Raw genomic sequence first — 21,036 nt, forward strand, 5'->3', positions numbered from 1 at the left:
GGACTCGCTCTCTACATTAACGTAAGATGGTGTAACCCCGGGCATGTGAGTACAAAGATCTCCGTTTGTGAAAGAGATATTGAGCTGATCGCCGTGAGTATGAGGCCATATTACCTGCCTCGAGAATTCGCAAGCGTCATTGGGGTGAATGTGTATGTCCCGCCGCGTGCCGACGCAACGGTAGCGTGTGATGTCATCAGCTCCGCTGTTGCTAGGCTTCAGACACAGCACCCTGAGGCACTGGTGATAATTACAGGGGACTTCAACCATGTGACTTTGGACAAGACACTACCTGCTTTCTCCCAGTACGTGGATTGCTACACCAGGGGTAATAGGACTATTGACCTACTGTATGCAAACGTAGAGGAGGCATATAGTGCATCCCCACTGCCTTCATTGGGGAAAGCTGATCACAACCTGGTTTTGTTACAGCCCAGATATAAATCAATTGTGATGAGGCATCCCACTACCACACGCTCTTTTAGGAAGTGGACTCCTGAAGCTGAACAGGCCCTGAGAGACTGCTTCGGTACTACTAACTGGGATGTACTGCAAGGGGGGCTCTGTGGGGGCGTTGAGGAGGTCACTGAATGCACAACGGACTATATTAACTTTTGTGTGGATGCAGTTGTTCCTGTTAGAACTGTTCGCTGCTATCCCAATAATAAGCCCTGGATCACTAGTCACATCAAAGGCCTCCTAAACCAGAAGAAGAGGGCCTTTAAAGATGGTGATCGGTTGGAGCTTAAAAGAGTTCAGAAGGAACTCAGAGTACGGATAAGGGGGGCAAAGGAGCAGTATAGGAGGAAGCTAGAACAAAAGCTGCAGAAAAAAAGCATGAAGGAGGTGTGGGATGGGATGAAGATCATCACCGGATGCGGTGCAAAGCGGGGGGCGAACATAAGTGGAGATGTGGAGAAAGCGAACCAGCTGAACAACTTCTTCAACAGGTTCGACAGCTCAATCTCATCCTCACCGCAGAAATCCACACCAGGCTTACTTCCCTCACAGGAAAATAGCCACTCACAGGAGACCTTGCCCACGCCCAGGATTACGGCTGCACAGGTGGAAGGTCAACTGAGGAAGATCTGTACCAGCAAGGCGGCTGGACCGGATGGAGTTTCCCCATGATTACTGAGGGCCTGTGCGACTGAGCTGGGAGAACCACTACAGCGCATCTTCAACATGAGCCTGGAGCAGAGAAGAGTACCCAGACAGTGGAAAACATCCTGTATTGTCCCGGTACCGAAGAAACCACAACCAAAGGAGTTGAATGACTTCAGACCTGTTGCCTTGACGTCGCACGTTATGAAGACCATGGAGCGGCTGATAATACAGAATCTGAGGCCACAAACCAGGCACGCCCAGGATCCTCTTCAGTTTGCGTATAAGGAGAAGGTGGGAGTGGAGGATGCTATCACGTATTTGCTGCACAAATCACTCTCTCACCTAGAGGGGGTCAGTTGTGCTGTGAGGATTACATTCCTTGACTTCTCTAGTGCCTTTAACACCATCCAGCCCAAGATCTTAAGGCACAAACTAACGGAGATGGGAGTAGACTCTCACATGGTGGATTGGATAGTGGACTACTTGACAGATAGACCTCAGTATGTGCGGTTGGGAGACTGTAGGTCTGACACGGTGGTCAGCAGCACAGGAGCGCCGCAGGGAACCGTACTCTCTCCGGTCCTGTTCACCCTGTACACATCAGACTTCCAATATAACTCGGAGTCCTGCCATGTGCAGAAGTTCGCTGATGACACGGCCATAGTGGGGTGTGTCAGGAATGGACAGGAGGAGGAGTATAGGAAACTGATACAGGACTTTGTGATATGGAGCAACTCAAACTACCTGCGTCTCAATATCACCAAGACCAAGGAGATGGTGGTGGACTTTAGGAGATCTAGGCCTCATATGGAGCCAGTGATCATTAATGAAGAATGTGTGGAGCAGGTTAAGACCTACAAGTATCTGGGAGTACAGTTAGACGAGAAGCTAGACTGGACTGCCAACACAGATGCCTTGTGCAGGAAGGCACAGAGTCGACTGTACTTCCTAAGAAGGTTGGCGTCATTCAATGTCTGTAGTGAGATGCTGAAGATGTTCTATAGGTCAGTTGTGGAGAGCGCCCTCTTCTTTGTGGTGGCGTGTTGGGGAGGAAGCATTAAGAAGAGGGACGCCTCACATCTTAATAAGCTGGTAAGGAAGGCGGGCTCTGTCGTGGGCAAAGTACTGGAGAGTTTAACATCGGTAGCTGAGCGAAGGGCGCTGAGTAGGCTACGGTCAATTATGGATAACTCTGAACATCCTCTACATAGCACCATCCAGAGACAGAGAAGCAGTTTCAGCGACAGGTTACTATCGATGCAATGCTCCTCAGACAGGATGAAGAGGTCAATACTCCCCAATGCCATTAGGCTTTACAATTCTACCGCCAGGACTTAAGAACTTTTTAAAAGCTATTATTAATGCTTTTTGAGATAGTGATTTAGATGCATATCATATTTTTTACTGAGTTAAGTATTGTATGTAATTAGTTTTGCTACAACAAGTGTCTGGGACATTGGAAAAAAAAAGTTGAATTTCCCCATGGGGATGAATAAAGTATCTATCTATCTATCTATCTATCTATCTATCTATCTATCTATCTATCTATCTATCTACAAGTACAGCAGGCAATTTGTGAGGTACATGGTTTGCTGGCCTTCATTTTAAGAAGATTTGAGAGAAGATGTCTTACCACTATTCTATAAGGCCTTGTTGAGACCACATCTGGACTAATGTACACAATTTTGGATTTACTTGCTGTCGAGGGAGGGAAGTGAAGATTCACCAGGTTAGTTCTGGGATGATACATTTTGTTATATGAGAAGGACATTCAATAGACCAGGCCACTATTCTCTAGTGCTTCGAAGAACGTGAGAGTTAAACCAAAAAGCTAATGGTTGACTTCAAAAGGGGAAGGATGGTGAGCATACTCCAGTCTACATTGTTGGATCAGCAGTGGAGAGAGTCAACAGCTTTAATATCCTGGGTGTTAACATGTCGGATGGCTCGTTCTGGGCCCAGTACAAAGATGCAATCGTGAGGAAAGTGTGCCTGTGTCTTTAATTTCTTAGGTGGTTAAGGAGCTTGGGCTCTAACAAACTTCTACAGATGTACTGTTGAAAGTGTTTGACTAGTTGCACCATTGTCCGATACAGCAATTCAAATGAACAGGAATATAAGAAGCCACGGAAAGTAATGGACTTAGTACCAATAGAACACAGGCACATCTCTCCCCACCATTGGTAGTTATCTACAGGAGGTGCTGCCTCAAGAAGGTAACATCCATCAGTAGTGTTCCCCATGGTCTTGGTCATCAATGCCACCTTCTCACAGCTACCACTGGGCACGAAGTACAGAAGCCTGAAACGCCACACCATCAGGTTCCAGAACAACTGCCCTTCAACCATGCTGATTTTTAAACAACCAATGCAACCCTAATCAGTAGATTTTAAGAACTCTATTACTAATTAAAATATGACTACTTTGATTACTTTGCACTATATTGGACTCATTTTTGATGTTCTAATTCTGTTCTTTCTTGTGAAAATTGTATTTATGTGTAATATATATTTTTCTTGTGAATTTATATAATGCTGCCTGCCTGTGATGTTGCTGCAAGTATGTCTTTCATTCCATCTGTGCATACATGTACTTGCGCACATGACAATAAACCTGACTTTGATTTTGAAATTCCAAGAAAGATTGACGGAGTTGATACGGGAAGGATGTTTTCCGAGGCTAAGGAATGTAAATCTAAGGGATTGTGTCAAAGTTAGAATTAGGCCAGTTAGAATGTCATATGTTAAGGAGAAATTTCTTCTTTCCAGTGGTGCAAATCCTTTACATTCTCATTTCCAGGGGTTTGAGAAGACTCAGAACTGATGTTAATAAATTTCTGGATATAACAAGATCAATGGATTTGGGGACAGGAAAGAAATAAGGTTGTGATGCAGAACTAAGAGGCCAAATGGCCCATTGCATCCATTATTTCTTATGCCTCACCTACTGGGTATTTCTAGTATTCTCCCTTGTTTATTTCCAGCAACTGCTGAGTTCCCTAACTTTATTTTTCCTCCCTTGTCTAATCTTTTCATTCATCTCATTCTATCTACACCTGCTCCAGTCAGTTCAGTTTCAGTTCGCAAACCCTTTTTTAGTCAGCACCAACGCTGTAGTTATCACTCTGTCTCTCTTGGTTTCCATCCTACCAACAATGTTGCTTTCACCCTCTGCTTTTTCTGTCATATGTTTGTTTTCTGAGGTTTTCCTTATTCTGATGGCCACTGACCTGAATGGTTAACTATTTCTCTCGACTCAGATGCTGCCCAACCAAGTCTTCTGCATTTTTGCAACCTGTTCTTCTTTGACATTATGCATTATAATAATGACTTTAGCTTGACTATTTTGGTAGCAGTATACATTCCACCTCAGGCCAATGTCAATCAGGCTTTAGATGATCTGAGCAATGGGATCAACAAGCACGAAACAGCACACCCTAACACTTTCACCATTGTTTTGAGAGATTTTAACCAGACCAGTCTGAGAAAAAAATCACTAAGCAACTACCATCAACAGATCACTTGCAATACTAGAGGAAACAACACACTGGACCATTGCTACACCACCATCAAGAATACCTACTGTGCTATTCCACGCCCTCACTTCAGGAAGTCTGATCACCTGGCTGTACTGCTACTCCCTGAGTATAGGCAGAGACTGAAGACTGCAGCACCATCAGTGAGGACCAAGGAGGTATGGACAAGGGAAGCACAGGAATACCTACAGGACTGCTTTGAATTGGTGGATTGGACTGTATTCAGGGGTTTATCTTTGAACCTGGATGAGTATGCTGCAGTTGTTATCGACTTCATTAAAACCTGTGTGGATGAGTGTGTGCCTACAAAGACTTACTGTACATTCCCAAACCAAACGCTGTGGATGAACCAGGAGGTACGTCATCTGCTGAAGGCTAGATCTGTGGCATTCAAGTCTGGCAACCCAGGCCTGTACCAGAAGATTATGATTTGTGGAAAGCTATTTCAAGGGTGAAGAGACAATTTCAAATGAGGTTGGAGGTGACATCGGATGCACAATAACTTTGGCAGGGTTTGCAAGACATTACTTCCTACAAAGTGAAGCCCAGTAGCATGAATGGCAGGATGCTTCACTACCAGATGAACTCAATGCTTTCTATGCCCGCTTTGAAAGGTACAATACCACTACAGCTGTGAAGATCCCTGTTGCATCTGATGACCCTGTGATCTCTGTCTCAGAGGCCGAGTAAAGAGAGTTAACCCTTACAAGGTGGAAAGTCCCAATGGACTTTCCAATGAGCCTGTTAAGGCTCTGAAAACCTGTGCCAACCAATTGGCGGGAGTATTCAAGTACGCTTTCAACCTCTCAATGCTATGGGCAGAAGTTCCAACTTGCTTCAAAAAGGCAACAATTATATCAGTGCCTAAGTGGAATAATGTGAGCTGCTTTAATGACTATCGCCCGGTAGCACTCACGTCTACAGTGATGAAATGCTTTGAGAGGTTGGTCATGACTGGACTGAACTCCTGCCTCAGCAAGGACCTGGACCCATTGTAATTTGTCTATCGCTACAATAGGTCAATGGCAGATGCAATCTCAATGGCTCTTCACACAGCTTTAGGCCACCTGGACAACACAAACACCTCTGTCAGGATGCTGTTCATTGACTATAGCTCAGCATTTAATACCATCATTCCCAGAATCCTGATTGAGAAGTGGCAGAACCTGGACCTCTGTACCTCCCTCTGCAATTGGATCCTCGACTTCCTAACCAGAAGGCCACAATCTGTGTGGATTGGTGATAACATCCCCTCCTCGCTGATGATCAACACTGGTGCACCTCAGGGGTGAGTGCTTAGCCCACTGCTCTATTCTCTGTATACCCATGACTGTGTGGCTAGGCATAGTTCAAATGCCATCCATAAATTTGCTGACAATATAACCATTGTTGGTAGAATCTCAGGTGGTGATGAGAGGGTGTATAGAAGTGAGACATGCCAACTAGTGAAGTGGTGTCGCAACAACAACTTGGCACTCAACATCAGTAAGATGAAAGAGCTGATTGTGGAATTCAGGAAGGGTAAGACGAAGAAACACACCCCAATCCTTATAAAGGGATCAGAAGTGAAGAGAGTGAGTAGTTTCAAGTTCCTGGATGTCAAGGTCTCTGAGGATCTAACCTGGTCCCAACATATTGATGCAGTTATAAAGAAGGCAAGACAGCAGCTGTACTTCATTGGGAGTCTGAATTGATTTGGTCTGTCAACAAATACACTCAAAAACTTTTATAGATGTACTGTGGAGAGCATTCTGACAGGCTGCATCACTGTCTGGTATGGGGGGGGGGGGGGCTACTGCACAGGACCAAAATAAAACTGCAGAAGATTGTAAATTTAGTCGGCTCCATCTTGGGTACTAGCCTACAAATACTCAGGACATCTTCAAGGAGCGATGTCTCAGAAAGGCAGTGTCCATTATTAAGGACAGCACCCAGGGCATGTCCTTTTCTAATTGTAACCATCAGGTAGGAGGTACAGAAGCCTGAAAGCACACACTCAGTGATTCAGGAACAGCTTCTTCCCCTCTGCCATCGGATTACTAAATGGACATTGAACCCTTGGATACTACCTCACATTTTTAATATATAGAATTTCTGTTTTTTGCACAATTTTTAATCTATTTAATATATGTATACTGTAAATGGTTTATTTTTTTTCTATATTGTGTATTGCATTGTACTGCTGCTGCTAAGTTAACAAATTTCATGTCACATGCCAGTAATAATAAACCTGATTCTGATCCTTGCTGAGTTATAATGCAGGAACTGGTTGTGATTTGATAGTGATGTTCCCCTAATGCAGTGCGACCTGGTGCTGGAGAATATCATATCCCAGTGGTTTAATTGGTACAGCTGGTATCTACAACACGGAGAGATTGAGTAGGGGAAAGGTCGGGCACCAGAGAGCAACAAATGCGGACGCCGTCGATGCAATCACCGGTGGCAGCGCCTCCTAGCAGGGGAAACCTGGTATTACAGCGTGAGGGGCGAGTCCTGACATGCGCAGTGGTGGCGGCACGGGTTGTGGGGAGGATCTGGGCTGCTGTTTTTTTAAATGGAGGTGCTGGCAGTAGCAGAAGCTTGGGTAGAGGACGGAGCGACGGGAGGAGAAGGCGAAGGAGAAGGAGACGACTCGGGTGCCATGAGTGTGATGTGCAAAGCGTTGCCCTCCTCGGGCCCAAGATCCATTTGCGACGTTTCGCACCCGTTGTCGGCCGAGGAACTGCTGTCGTCCGGACCCGACGCGACAGCGGCAGATGGGGACAAGGTGGGGGTGGGGAGGTGGGAGCTGTGGTGTGAGGGGTGGGGAAGTGGGTTCTGTGGTGGGGATTGGGGGTTGCAGTGGCGGGTAACACAGGGGACTGGGTGCTGTGATCTGGAGGTGGGGCTGTGAGGTGAGTGTGGGTTGTTGTAAGGGGTACAGAAGAGGGTGGGGGCTGTGAGCAGAGGATGCTCCGCCGAGAGGGAGGGTGGAGCGGGGCTGTGAATGGGAGAGAAGTGGATAAGGGTGCTTTGTACAAGGGAGGGTGGGGAGAGTGGTTGTGAATGACGGGTGAATGAAAGGATTGTGGCTAGGGAGCTAGGTGTGTCAGGTGACATGGTTGAGGGCATGGTGTTTATGGGGTTTGTGTGAGATGGGGTGAGTGATGAAGTGGGGCATTGGAGGTGTGTGAGGTAGCTTGATAAATAGGTGTAATGGTGGTAAATCGTTAGTTAATGCTACAGGTAGTGGTTGAGGTGGGAAATGTGACTCTTGGGATGTTTGCTCCCTGAGAACTTTGGTGTTCAATTTCTTCTTTGGTGTCATCTCAAAATTTCATTGTCTCTCCTGAAGTTGGACTCTACCTGTAGAGTTCACACCAGTTTATCTCTGTTTTTTAAATTTGCAAGTCCATTTCCATCATTGGTTGCTTTGCAGGCAGTGTAGGGGTATTTTTAAGAGAAACTGATGGGCACTTATAGAAAAGTTTGGGATTTCTTTTGTATCTATTTGAATATCCTAGAGTGTTAAAGCAGATGAAGTAATCTTGAAATATTGTTGCTGCATATAATGTCTGAAACATTAGCTGATTTGAATATGAAATGGACCTGTAAACATCAAGATAAGGGTCATGAGAGACTGCAGATGCTGGAAATCTGGAGCAGCATACACAATCCAGGTGAGAAGGGGCTAATGATTGGTGAGTCCAGGTGAGAGGTGGCTCTCACCTGGATTCACTTGTCGCCTGCCAGCTTGTGTATCTCCCCTTCTCTCCCCCCCCCCCCACCCCATATTTTCATTCTAGTTTCTGCCTCACTTTTTTCTAGTCCCATTGAAAGTTCTGGGCCTGAAACATCGACTGCTCATTTCCTTCCATAGATGTGGCCTGACCTACTGAGTTCCTCTAGTACTTTGTTAGTGTTGCATTTGTTACCAGGTAATCTGCATTTTGTGTTGCTGAATGAGGATTAAATATTGTTCAGGACATCAGAATAAGCACATTAAAAATCCTGCTGCATTTCATCCACCTGGAAGGGAAGTTTGGCAAAGGTATCTCCTCTGACAGCATTTTGATTGGAATTGTGAACCCAGGTTTTTGTGCTCATTTCAGTGGAGTTGGGGGATGGAAGTTTATGACCATGGCCTAAATGTGATAGCATTTGACTCGATAGCCAGTCTTGCATACAGTTAGTTTATGCACAGGAAGCTCCTGCAAACAAAAAAATTGAAAATCTGAAATGTAAGCAGAAGGTGCCAAAAATCAACAGCCCCTTCTTGTCAGGCTATCATTTTGTGAATGAATGATAATTATTGATCTTGCCTGTGCTAGCCATATCCTGTGCAGTAATTTAAAATTACCAAGCATCCTCTGAGGAAAGAGCAGTCAATGTTTTTGGTTTCATTTCCTTTCATCTGATTGTTTTTGTGATGTTGATTGACAGATAGATTTTGACCCAGGAGTAGAGAAGGATTCTGTTATTCAAAAAGGACTTTCAGGTTAGCTGGATAGCGCATTTGATTTTAATATCATGCTGGAGTCTCTGACAGTTAAATACTGAGTGCATCAGTCTAAATTGTGGGATCATTGAATGGGACATAAACTTGAATCTTCTGGTGTGAGAGACCATATACTGTCCATACTGAACAATAAGTGCCCATTGCATCCTTTTTGGCTGCTGCTTCTATCCTGTATAGAGGTGAGCAATACAATGTATTTGTAATTTATTTTGAATAACGAGTATCTGGCTATTGGCCATTAATGAGTAAAGTTTTCAATATGAAATGCTATTGGTGCTTTTGTTGAAGTCTACTATCAAAATGCTTCTGGTTAGGATGTTGCTTCCACCTCATTGTGCTTTATTGAATAGTACAAATAATACATTATATATGTTGGTAGGTAATGAATTCTTTGTAAAAGTGCTTTTAGCAAGATAGTTTTCATTGGGTTATTTTTAAAATTTTACAGGAATTTCATCTTGATTAATACAGGTAAAAGTTAAATTTTGCAATGGCATTTTATCTTATTCTCTAATCCTGATTTTTGAGTTTTTTAATTTGTATCTGTTCTTGCAGAGTTTCTATTTTTGTTTTATCTGTTGTAGCAAAGATGTAGGTGTAAAAATGCTGAATATAATGGATTAGTTTTTCAAATCATTTTAATTGAATTTATTACTGTTTAGTTAATCATCTCTCTTCACTTCCAACCACCAAATGTTAGGAGAATTTTCAAATGTACTTAAATCCGATGGCTGGATAATGCTTTTGTTGAAGTACTATTGTGTGTTCTGCTATGCTTTCTGCAGTGTCATAGTGGTAGATTTCGGATAATAACTTCAGGAAATGGTGTTTGTGCAACTCCGAAGATTGTATGATTTGGAGCATAAAAATGATTGAGAATGTGTGAATTTGCAAACTCAGATGAGATATTTATGGTTGAAGCATGTGCCAGACAGCAACCACAATATTAACTAATGTCATTGTACCAGGCTGATTATTATTGTAAATCAACTTGCATCTAGGGATAGTTTAAGTTTCTGAATTTTTTTGTGTAATCATGTTGCAATATAGGATGGGTGTACTACAAAAATTCACATTTCAAATACAGGTTTCCCCCCTATTCATTTCTATGAAATGGTTCGTAAGCCAGAATGTCGTAAAGTGAAGAAGCAATTACCATTTATTTATATGGGAAAAATTTGTGAGCGTTCGCAGACCCAAAAAATAACATACCAAATCATGCCAAATAACACATAAGACCTAAAGTAACAGATAGTAAAAGCAGGAATGATCTGATGAATACACAGCCTATATAATGTAGGAATACTTTTCTGCAATTATTGCAGCACTGTCCACTGCAGCGAAAATCTCACGCAAGCGCTGTTGGCAGCACTCACAGCAAAAATACAAGGTGCAAGCACTCCCGGCAGAAGCACTCCTTCCAATAACCTTTAAGATATGAAGCTACCAAGTAACACAAAAATACACAGCCTATATACAGTAGAAATAATGTACGCTCAGTGTAGTTTTACTTACTGGAATCGGGAAGACAATGAGCACACTGATGATGGTGTGTTAGGCTGAGTCGCCGGAGGTTGGCATGGTGGGAGGTACAGCAGACTGGGGTGTTATCTCATCGTGGTCTGTTTCCATCAGGGCAGGCGGGTCACCTTCTTCTATGTCTGCCTGCTTCGATGTCTAAGGTCAATGTTTGTTGTCTGCTGTGGCTGATGTGGAAGGCTTGTAAAACAACAGTATGCTTGACTGTTTAGCCTCGTGCATCTTTCTATCATATAGTTCTTTGTAAGCACTCAAACCATCCTGCAAATATGCCCTAAACCTATGTACCCTTCAAAATTAAAGTCATACTTTTCTGCAATCATTGTAGCGTTGTCAATCGCAGCGAAAGTCTCACGCAATTGCTTCACATTCAGTTCCTGGACTACTACACTTTTGGGCCATTTGCTACTGCATTCGGCTTCAATTGTTATCCTTTCCTCTTCATCAGCTCTTCATCTCTCAGTTCTTGGTCATGTGATGCCAAAACCTCTTCAACATCTTCATCAACTTCCACAAACCCTTTGCCAAACTCACTATATCCTTACTTAGTTCACCACAAACGAAACACTTAATTATGTCTAGTTTTACGCTAAGTGTAACACCCTTACGTGCTCTTTTAGGCTTTTCCAATACCTTAGAACTCATCTTGCTAACGGATGCGCAAAATAAATCGAAATAAAGCACAGATGCTCACAGGCACGTGTTTAAGCAATGCCGGCTAGAATGCAGTTCCAGGGGAGGAGCTTGGCTGCTCGGGGTGGGCACTGCCTTTTTTCGTAACAGTGAAAACACCTTCTGTGAGTAAAAACAGGTAACTAATATAGGTCTTTCATAACAGCGAGGTGATGTAGAGCGAATGTTCGAAAAACGGGGGACTCCTGTAGTGTGTTTTTCTTGTTAAAATGAAGAGTTGACCCCATTGACTGTCCTCTTTGCACAGTTCTCAGCAGACTTACTGACGATGGTGGTGCCATACTCTTCTAGGCTGACAGCTGAGTCTTTGAACATGGACCAGTTACGGAATTAAAGCAATCATGTAGAAGCTCATCTGTTTCCTCAGATATCACTGTATGATTCTGCACTGGATGCTTCTGTTTTAAGTTTCTGTTTGTACACTGGAAGTAGCAGTGCAACCTGTGGTCTGGTTTATCATTGTGGACAGAAGTGGTCATTTTTTGTTATGCAGTAGTGGTGGAATGTGTTTGGGCATCTGCTTGCATTTTGATAACGCTCTTGAAGTTGGCCTATTTGGAGTCACTAGCAATGATGAGAGGGCTTTTGGTATTCCAGTTTCAAGACTATTGACAGCAGTATAGTTCATTAAGTTCAAACTTCATCTGTCTGAGGTGGGGTGTAGACTGCTGTCATATTAGAACTGTCACATTTTCAGTGTAATTGTCTTTGCCTTCCACTCTGAGGAAACAGGAAAGCAGATAATGGCTTTTTGCTATGATTTTTCTCGGTGACTCTTACTTCACTCCCTCCTCCTTCCTCCCACCCCCATCATCCTGACTGTTTTATGTTAGAACTGGTCAATTCTAATTGAAGGTCATCAACTTGTAATGTTAACAAATTTTGGTCTTCGTTATCAAGGGCCATTATCCAAATCAGCAGTCGGATTTAACATCACCGTATATGTTGCGAAATTTGTTTTAGCGACAGCAGTGCATTGCAAAACATAGTAATCAAAACTATAAATTACAGGAAAGTGTGTGTATATAACAATAAATTAAATGGTGCAAAAAGAGGAAAATATAAATTCTGAGGAAGTGTTCATGGGTTCATTGTCCATTCAGAAATCTGATGTTGTGGAGAGGAAGAAGCTGTTCTTGACGTGTTGAGTGTCTTCAGGCTTCTGTATCATCGTGATGGTAGCAATGAGAAGAGGCCATGTCCTGGGTGATGGGGGTCATAAATGATAAATCCTGCCTTTTGGAGGCATCACGTTTTTGAAGGTGGCGTGGATGCTGGGGAGGCTAGTACTCATGATGGAGTTGACTGAGTTTACAACTTTTTGCAACTTTGTCCAATCCTATGCAGTAACCCTTCCCCCACCCCCCATACAGACAGTGGTGCAGCCAGTTAGAATGCTCTCCATGGTACATCAGTAGAAGTTAGTGTCTCTGACTTACCAATTCTCCTCAAGCTCTTTATGGAAATAGATCTGCTGTTATGTTGCCTTTACCAATGTGATTGCATCAATGTCACAGAATAGATTCTCATAGATGTTGACACTCAGGAACTTGAAACTGCTCCCCCCTTTCCACTTCTGATCTCTTGACTTGTCCTTCCTGAAGTCCACAATCAAGTCCTAAGCCTTACTGATGTTAAGTGTAAGGTTGTTACTATGATACATTCAACCAGCTTATCTATCTCCTGTACGATGCTTCATCACCATCTGAAATTATGCCAATAATATTTATTGGCAACTTTGTAGATGACATTTGAGCTGTGCCCAGCCACACAGTCATGGGTATAGAGAGAATATATCAATGGGCTAAGTTCACATTCTTAATTTGCGGCAATGTTGATTGTCAGTGAGGAGACGTTATTTCTGTTGTGCATTACATATGGTCTCTTGGTGAGGAAGTCAAGGATCCTAATTGCAGAAGAAGGCACAGAGGCCCAGGTGTTGAGCTTTTTGATTAGAATTGAGGATATGATTGTGTTGAATGCTGAGTTGTTGTCAACAAACTGGAGCCTGACACAAGTATTTCTACTGCCCAGGTGATCCAAAGCTATGTGGAGAGCCAGTGAGATTGCATCTGCTGTAGACCTGTTGTTGTGAAAGGCAGATTTCAAGGGGTTGAAGTCTTTGCTTAGGCAGGGGTTGATTCTAGCTATGACTACCCTTGCAAGTACTTTGTAGTAGTTGTGAGTGCCACTGGGTGATGAGCATTGAGGCAGCTCATTCTGCTCTTTTTGGACACGGGTATGATTGTTGCCTTTTTGAAGCAGGTGGGAACCTCCAGCTACAGCAGTGAGAAATTGAAGATGTCCTTGAACACTCCCACCAGTTGGCTGGTACAGACTTTCAGAGCTGTACCAAGTACCATCAGGGCCTGACTCCTTGTGAGGGCTTGCGTTCTTGAAGGATGTTCTGATGTCCTCTGAGACAGATCAAAGGGTCACCAGATGTTGCAGGGATTTGCATAAGTGCAGTTTTATTCTCCCTTTCAAAGCGTGCATAAAAGGTATTGAGGTCATCTGGGAATGAAGCATCATAACCTTTCATGATGTTGGGCGTTAGATTTGTAGGGAGCAATGGCCTGCAAACCGTGCCAGAGCTGATGGGCATCCAATTCTGTCTCTAACCTCAATCGGAATTTTTTTTCCACTCTTGGGATAGCCGCCTGTTTACTTCTTGGATCACTGGTCTTGAATGCCAGTGATCTAGACCTCAGCAGACTATGAATCTCCTAGTTCATCCATGGCTTTTGATTTGGGTATGTTTGATATGTCCAGAAAAGAGACTTGGTTGAGAGAAGGACAGGAATAGATGCTTTAATATTAGTTTCTATCATTTAGAAAAGATAGAGGGAGGTAAAGGCGGAGAGAGTTAATCAGTGACAATATTATAACTGCAAACAGAATGTAATGGATGTCTCACCTACTGAACCTATATGGGTAGAGCTCAAAAATAAGAAAGCTACAATCACTTGGGGATACATGTCACCTTCTCCAGCTGTGTCATATGGCATGAGCAATCATGGTTGCAACCATGTTCGTTCTTGGAAACTTTTCTACAAAAGTGGTTTGCCATTGTTGCCCTCTGGGCAGTGTCTGCCTGGTGTCAGTGGTTACATAACCAGGACTTGTGGTATGTACCAGCTGTACATGCAGCCATCCACCACCTGCTCCCATGGCTTCACTTGACCTGGGGACTAAGCAGGCAATTCAACTTGCCCAAGGGTGACCTGCAGGCTAGCAGAGGGAAGGAGCATCTTAAACCTCCTTTGGTAGAGACACATCTCCACCTTGTCACTGGGGTATCGGATCTCCTAATAGCCATAGGGTACTGGGGAGCAGATAGGCAGGCAGATCAGGGAAAAGTGTAAAAACATCAGGGTGGCTGCCATGAGCAACTTCAACTTGTGTAATATAGATAGATCTCCTTAGTTCAGAGTTTTAGATGGGGCAGAATTTGTTACCTGCATCTAGAAGGGTTTATTAAATAATACAAAGTCCAATGAGAGGAGGTCCATACTGGACCTGGTATGGGGGAAATGAGCCTGTCTAGGTGACTTTCGTAGGGAGAGCAGTTGGGGAACCGTAATCACAACTCCTTTGTAAGTTTTAAGATAGCTATAGATGAGGATAAATATGGGCCTTATGGGAGAGTATTTAATTGGAGCAGGACAAGTTACAGGAGTATTAGGCAGGAGCTAGAAAGTGTTAATTGGAAACAGCATTTTTTTAGGCTAGTCCACAGATGGCATTAAGAGACCAACTGCACAGAGTACAGAACAGGTATGTTTCAGAAAGAAGCAAGGACAAAGGTGGGAAAGTAAACCTTGTTGAGAAGGTTAGTAAATTTGGTCAAGAAGGAAAAGTGAACGTAAGGTTTAAGAAGCTAAAATCAGGTGACACAATGACAGAGACGGCTGCTTAGAACAGTGCTCCACGCCAGTGGTATATAATTATCCTTTAAAAATTTGCTTTCACTCTCTATTTTATCACTGTTGCAGCTCTAAAGTGTTACTGTCTGTGTAAGATGTCAAAACAACTTAAAACGAAGGCTTCCGGAGATATTAGGCATTTGAGGTTGTAGTGCTCCGGGCAGACGGCCTCTGATCAAAATGGCAGAGGACCATCATCTGATGGAGACCAACAAGAGGTGAGTCATGACTTGGCTGACGTATATGCGGCTTTGAAAAAAATCTTGGACGACCTGGTAGGCCTTGAAGATGTATGCTGATCTATATCGTTAGTGGAGTCAAAATTGTCATCGCTGATGACCATGCTTGCAGATGTCGAGAAGCAGGTTGACTATCTAGAAGCGGCAGATAGGGAACGAGAAGTCAACCCATTGGTTACCAAAGTGGATATTGACCAGCTAACAGATAAACCGGAAGACATGGAGAACTGTAATCGGTGCAACAATCTATGATTCATCGGCATTCCAAAGGGAAAAGAGGGGCAGGATATCGTTGCATTCATGGATAAGCTAGTCTCAGAGCTTATCGGCGATCGAGAGGAAAAGCTTGAAATAGAACGTGCACACAGAGCGCTGGGCCCTAGACCCAATACCGGAGATAGGCCTCGGCCTATCCTCGCAAGGTTCCTGAGGTCAAAGGATCGAGATTTTGTGCTGCAAGCGGCGAGGGTCAAGGGCAAGTTTTCCTGACAACAATCATGTTATGATCTTCCTGGACTTCTCCAGACCCTCGCAAGTAAAACGAGGAAAGTTTAAAGAATGTAATAAGATGCTTTGGGGGTGGAATGTGAGCTTTGCGCTGCTTTACCCAGCCAAGCTAAGAATAGAGACTAAGGATGGTTTCAAGTTTTTGAGTGCCCACGTAAAGCAAGAAAATTTATTGAGGAGATGGGGTAGTTTAACTACGCCAGTTAAATTGAGCAAGATGTGAGTCAAGTTGTGTTTGCTATTTTTTTTAAATCTTGCTATTATTATTATTGTACTGAAGCCACCTTATTCTCACTAGGGCTGACATGCTGTTAAGTGTGCTTTGTTTACTGTAAAATTGCACCGGCATCGTTTCTGAGGAGTTAAAACTAGTCCAGGCGTTTCATGGACCATAATCCTTTGTAGAAGGGATGTTTGGCTATGTTCTGTGGCCACTGTTGCGCGTGGGAGAGTTTTACGCGCCATTTTGTTACCTTTCAGTTTGAACTGGGGTTTATGAGTCAGTGTCAAAATATTGTAGTGTATTTGTTTCTTTGTCCCAACTATGACTTCTCTTAATTCAGATAAAATGTTTCACCACATGGAATATTAATGGGGAGTCCTATAAAAAAGAGAAAAGTAATGAATAAGCTTAGATAAAAATGGGATGTAGTATTTCTACAGGAAACACATTTATCAGCAGAGGAATCAGTAAAGCTGCTGGAGAGTTTTAACAGATCATGGTTTTACAGAGCAGGTGCGTTATAACACTTATAGGCGGCTGCAATTTAGATGTGAGAAACAATTCAAAGCTGAAGCAGGGAGAATTCTTATTTGGCAGAAGTACAGAAGCAGCATATTATTTTAGCAAACATATATGCATCCAGTATAGAAGATGCAGGAGTTTTTGTTGATCTTGAAGGGAAGTTACATTCTATTGGAGCTTATATCATACTTGGGGGACATTTTAATTTGGTAACGCATCCACTCATCGACTGTAGTAAGATCTTGTCATATAGAACCTCAAAACTCACTGTGATGGTGCAAAAAATGTTTAAAGCCCTTGGGCTTGTGGATGTTTGACGCCTTATGAATCCCAGTGGAAATAAGTTCAGGACCAGAGTATTGGTGAGACAGCCTGTGCCAATAGGCTGGTCCTGGACTTATTTCCACTTGGCAGGATTAAATTATTTAATTAGTTATGATTTTATATTGCTATATTTCTTCACTATTCTTGGTTGGTGCGGCTGTAACGAAACCCAGTTTCCCTCGGGATCAATAAAGTATTTCTGTCTGTCTGTCCAATGGGAGGGATTACACTTTTTTTTTCTGCAGTTCATAAAACATACACAAGGATTGATTTCCTTATATCCAAGTCACTTATTCAGTCTGCGTCTCAATGTGCAATTGGTGATATTATAATATCAGATAATGCTTGGGTTTTTCTAGCGACAGTACCTCAGTATAAGAGAATGCAGTCACATAGATGGAGATTTAATTCATCCTTGTTACAAGATTCAATATTTAGGCAAACTATGAGACAACAAATCAAGGAATATTTAGAGATAAATATACCTATGGTCTCCTCGGTAGGGACAAACTGGGACGCCCTGAAGGCAGTTTTGAGGGGACATACTATTCAACATACTTATATTAAAAAAAACAGAATAATCAGAAAATTACAAACTTAGAAAATAAAATCAAAGAGATTGAGATAAAATTGAAGCAGTGGATGTCATCCAAAGATTTGAGAGAACTAACATGGCTGAAATATCAGTACAATCTAATATTATCCCAGAAAGTAGAATTTTGGCTTTTCAGGGCAAGAAAAGGCAATTTGAATCAGGGGAGAAAGCTGGCAAGCTTCTAGCAAGGTGTATAAAACAGAGAATCAATATCTATCATCCCAGCTATTAGACCAGCAACAGGTGATACTTTGACACCTAAAGATATTAATGATGTATTCCAAGAGTTTTTTATAAGAACCTATATACATCAACCTCCAACTCTAGTGAGGAAGAAATTGGTAGCTTTCTGAGGCCATTAGGGTTACCTAAGTTGAAAGAACAACAACAATACCTTGATTCTGCTGTAACATTGGAAGAAATTATATCAATGATTAAGACCTTACCTACTGGAAAGCTCCTGGCCCAGATTGATTTACAGTGACATTTTTTAAATGCTATGTGGAGGAGCTAGCTCCACTACTGCTGAATATGTACAATGAGTCTATAGAGCGGGGTAATTTATCCCCTACTTTATCACAAGCACTAATTACATTGATTCTGAAAGAGGGTAAAGACCCGTGTGAATGTACGAATTATAGACCAATTTTCCTAATCCCAATAGATGTGAAATTTTTTATCAAAGATCCTTGCAAACCATTGTAGGGTTCTCAGTAATATTAACTGTAATGTTAACTGCTAATAATAAAATGGTTTCTCTGAAGTGTTATAATGAAGTAGCTTCTCTGTAATGTTAACTGTGAGGTAATGTTCTCTGTAGCTGAAATGTTTGGGTTATAACTACTGATAACGGGGGAACGAACCAATGGGAGTCTTATTGTTCTATCTGTATGTGTGGGAACTGGGGTTGGTGTGCGGGAAGTTCGGCGAGGAGAAGCGAAGAGGGAGGACATGTGGGAAGCACTCTGGTAGACCACCATAGTTAGTCCCAGTCCGAGGGTCTAGGAGGTCAGAGGAAAGCAAATGGTGGATTAAGGATATTGCGTGAGCTCCAACGTGTGCACAAACTGTATAATCTCTATTTTTGGCGCCTTTTTATTATAATTTTGTTTCTCTACTAACCCCATAGTCAGAGTAAAATTTATAAAGTGTAATTGTTTAAACGTTCATTGTGTATTGACTGATATTTTACGTTGTGGAATTGTGCCGGAGTGCATACACAGCATTTACGCAAATGTGAGACACAGTTTGGCAGGGAGACGGTGGTTTTCCCTAGACGAACGTGGGTTGATAGAGCTGAGTGTTACACCGTTTAGATACAGTAATAACACTGATGATACATAGTGATCAGGTGGGATTTATCAGGGGCTGCAGCTCATCTGATAACATAAGGCATCTTGTGAATATTTTGTGGTCGGTGGCTGATAATCAGTCTATCTCACTCGATGCTGAAAAAGCATTTGGTCGGGTGGAATGGGACTATCTTTTTCAGATTCTTCAATTTTTTTGGATTTGGACCCATCTTTTAAAAATATATTAGACTGTTATATAATAACACTGAAGCAGCGGTTCAAACTAGTGGTTACATTTTACCTTACTTCTCTTTCAGAAGGGGTGCCCGACAGGGTTCCCCACTTTCCCCAATGTTGTTCTGTCTGGCTTTGGAGCCCTTGGCAGCAGCTATCAGAGAGAATGAGAACTTTATAGGGATATCTGTGGGAGGACAGGTTCATAAGCTGATGCTTTATGCGGATATTTTATTATTTGTGTCGGACCCTAGTTGGTCAGTGCCATGTCTTTTTAACATGATAAAGTCTTACTCTAGATTCTCAGGTTATAAGGTTAATTGGACAAAATCAGAAGCACTATCGTTGACTGCAGATTGCCCTGCATCTGCTTTTTACTCAGGCCAATTTTACTGACTAAAGAAGGGTATACGATACTTGGGTATTAATTTTTCACCCTCAACTGAAGGATTTAGTAAAGGTAAATTTTGATCATTATTGCAGAGAATTTCATGTGATGTAGACAGATGGTCATCATTGTATTTGTCAATGTCAAGAAAAGTAAATGCCTTGAAGATGAATACATTCCAAAGGTTAATTATTTGTTCCGATCATTACCAGTTCAAATCCCATTAACATATTTTAAGCAATTTGATAAAATAATTAAGGCTTTTATTTGGAATGGTAAATGCCCACGCTTAAAATTTAACAAATTACAATTGCCAGTTGTATGTAGTGTTTCCTTATTCAATAAGGAAAAAGGATAATCTTAGGAACTATAGACCATAGAGTCTCATGCCTTTGGTAGGGAAGCTACTCGAGAGGATTCTTAAGGATAGGATTATATGCATTTGAAAACCATGGCCTAATTGTGGTCGTTCAATATGGTTTTGTACAGGTCAAGTCAGATTACTAATTAAAATTGTTTGAGGAGCTCATGAAGATGATTGAAGGTAGATCTGTGTGTGTTGTGTACATAAATTTTAGTAAACCATTTGACAAAATCACATGAGATCCATAGGCACTTAGCCATTGGGGATTCACAATTGTCTTGCCCATGGGAGACAGGGTAGTGGTTAATGTGCTTATTTAGGTTGGAGGTCTGATAATTGCTAAAGGATACAGCAGGATATGGATCAGTTGCAGGTGTGGTTGGAGAAATGGCAGATGGGGTTAATGTCCCAGAGTGAGGTTTTACGCTTTAGGAGATCAAATCTAGAGACCGTACACTGTTAATGACAAGAGGCTTGCCAGTATTGATGCAGAGAGGGATATTGGGATCCAAGTCCTTAGATCCCTTAAAGTGATTGCATCGGTTGATGGGGTAGTGAAGAAGGCATATGAAATGCTTACCTTTTTAGTCGGTCACTAATTTTGAGTCAGGAAGTTGTGCTGTAGTTTTATAAAACTTTGGTTAGGTATGTTTTGGAATATTGAATTGAATTCAATTCTGCTTGCCCCATTTAAGGATGGATGTGGATGTTATGCAAGAGAGGTTTACCAGGACGTTGCCTGGATTAGAAGGCATCTTCTGCAAGGAGAGATTGGACAAAATTGGGTTGTTTTCTCTAGAGTAGTGGGGTTTGAGGGGGACCCTAATAAAGTTTGTAAGAGATAGAGGCATAAATAGAATAGGATCTGTATCCTTTTCCCAGGGTTGAACTATCCTAATACGAGGCAGAATGCATTTAAGTAGAGGGGCAAGTTCAAAGGAGCTATGTGGGACAGTTTTTTTTTGAAAAACGTGAATGCCTGGAGTATACTGTCAAGTGGAGGCAAACATAGAGGCATTTAAGAGGCTCTTGGATGGGTGAATGAATTTG

At 42.3% G+C, this 21,036-nt stretch overlaps 1 protein-coding gene across 2 annotated transcripts in view; it reads left to right on the plus strand.

The window, feature by feature from the left end:
* Window positions 1-21,036, plus strand: part of snx30 (sorting nexin family member 30) — a 129,273-nt gene that overhangs the window by 15,293 nt on the left and 92,944 nt on the right. The window contains exon 1 of one of the 2 annotated variants that reach the window (XM_073048612.1): window positions 7,174-7,409. The exons of the other annotated variant lie outside the window; for it this stretch is intronic. Coding sequence (XP_072904713.1) covers window positions 7,197-7,409 — 213 coding nt within the window. The 5' untranslated portion in view covers window positions 7,174-7,196. Of the gene's footprint in view, window positions 1-7,173; window positions 7,410-21,036 lie in introns of those variants that run through there. 2 annotated transcript variants of the gene reach the window in all.

The sequence above is a fragment of the Hemitrygon akajei genome, chromosome 6 (genome assembly GCF_048418815.1).
Source record: "Hemitrygon akajei chromosome 6, sHemAka1.3, whole genome shotgun sequence".
Taxonomy (NCBI): domain Eukaryota; kingdom Metazoa; phylum Chordata; class Chondrichthyes; order Myliobatiformes; family Dasyatidae; genus Hemitrygon; species Hemitrygon akajei.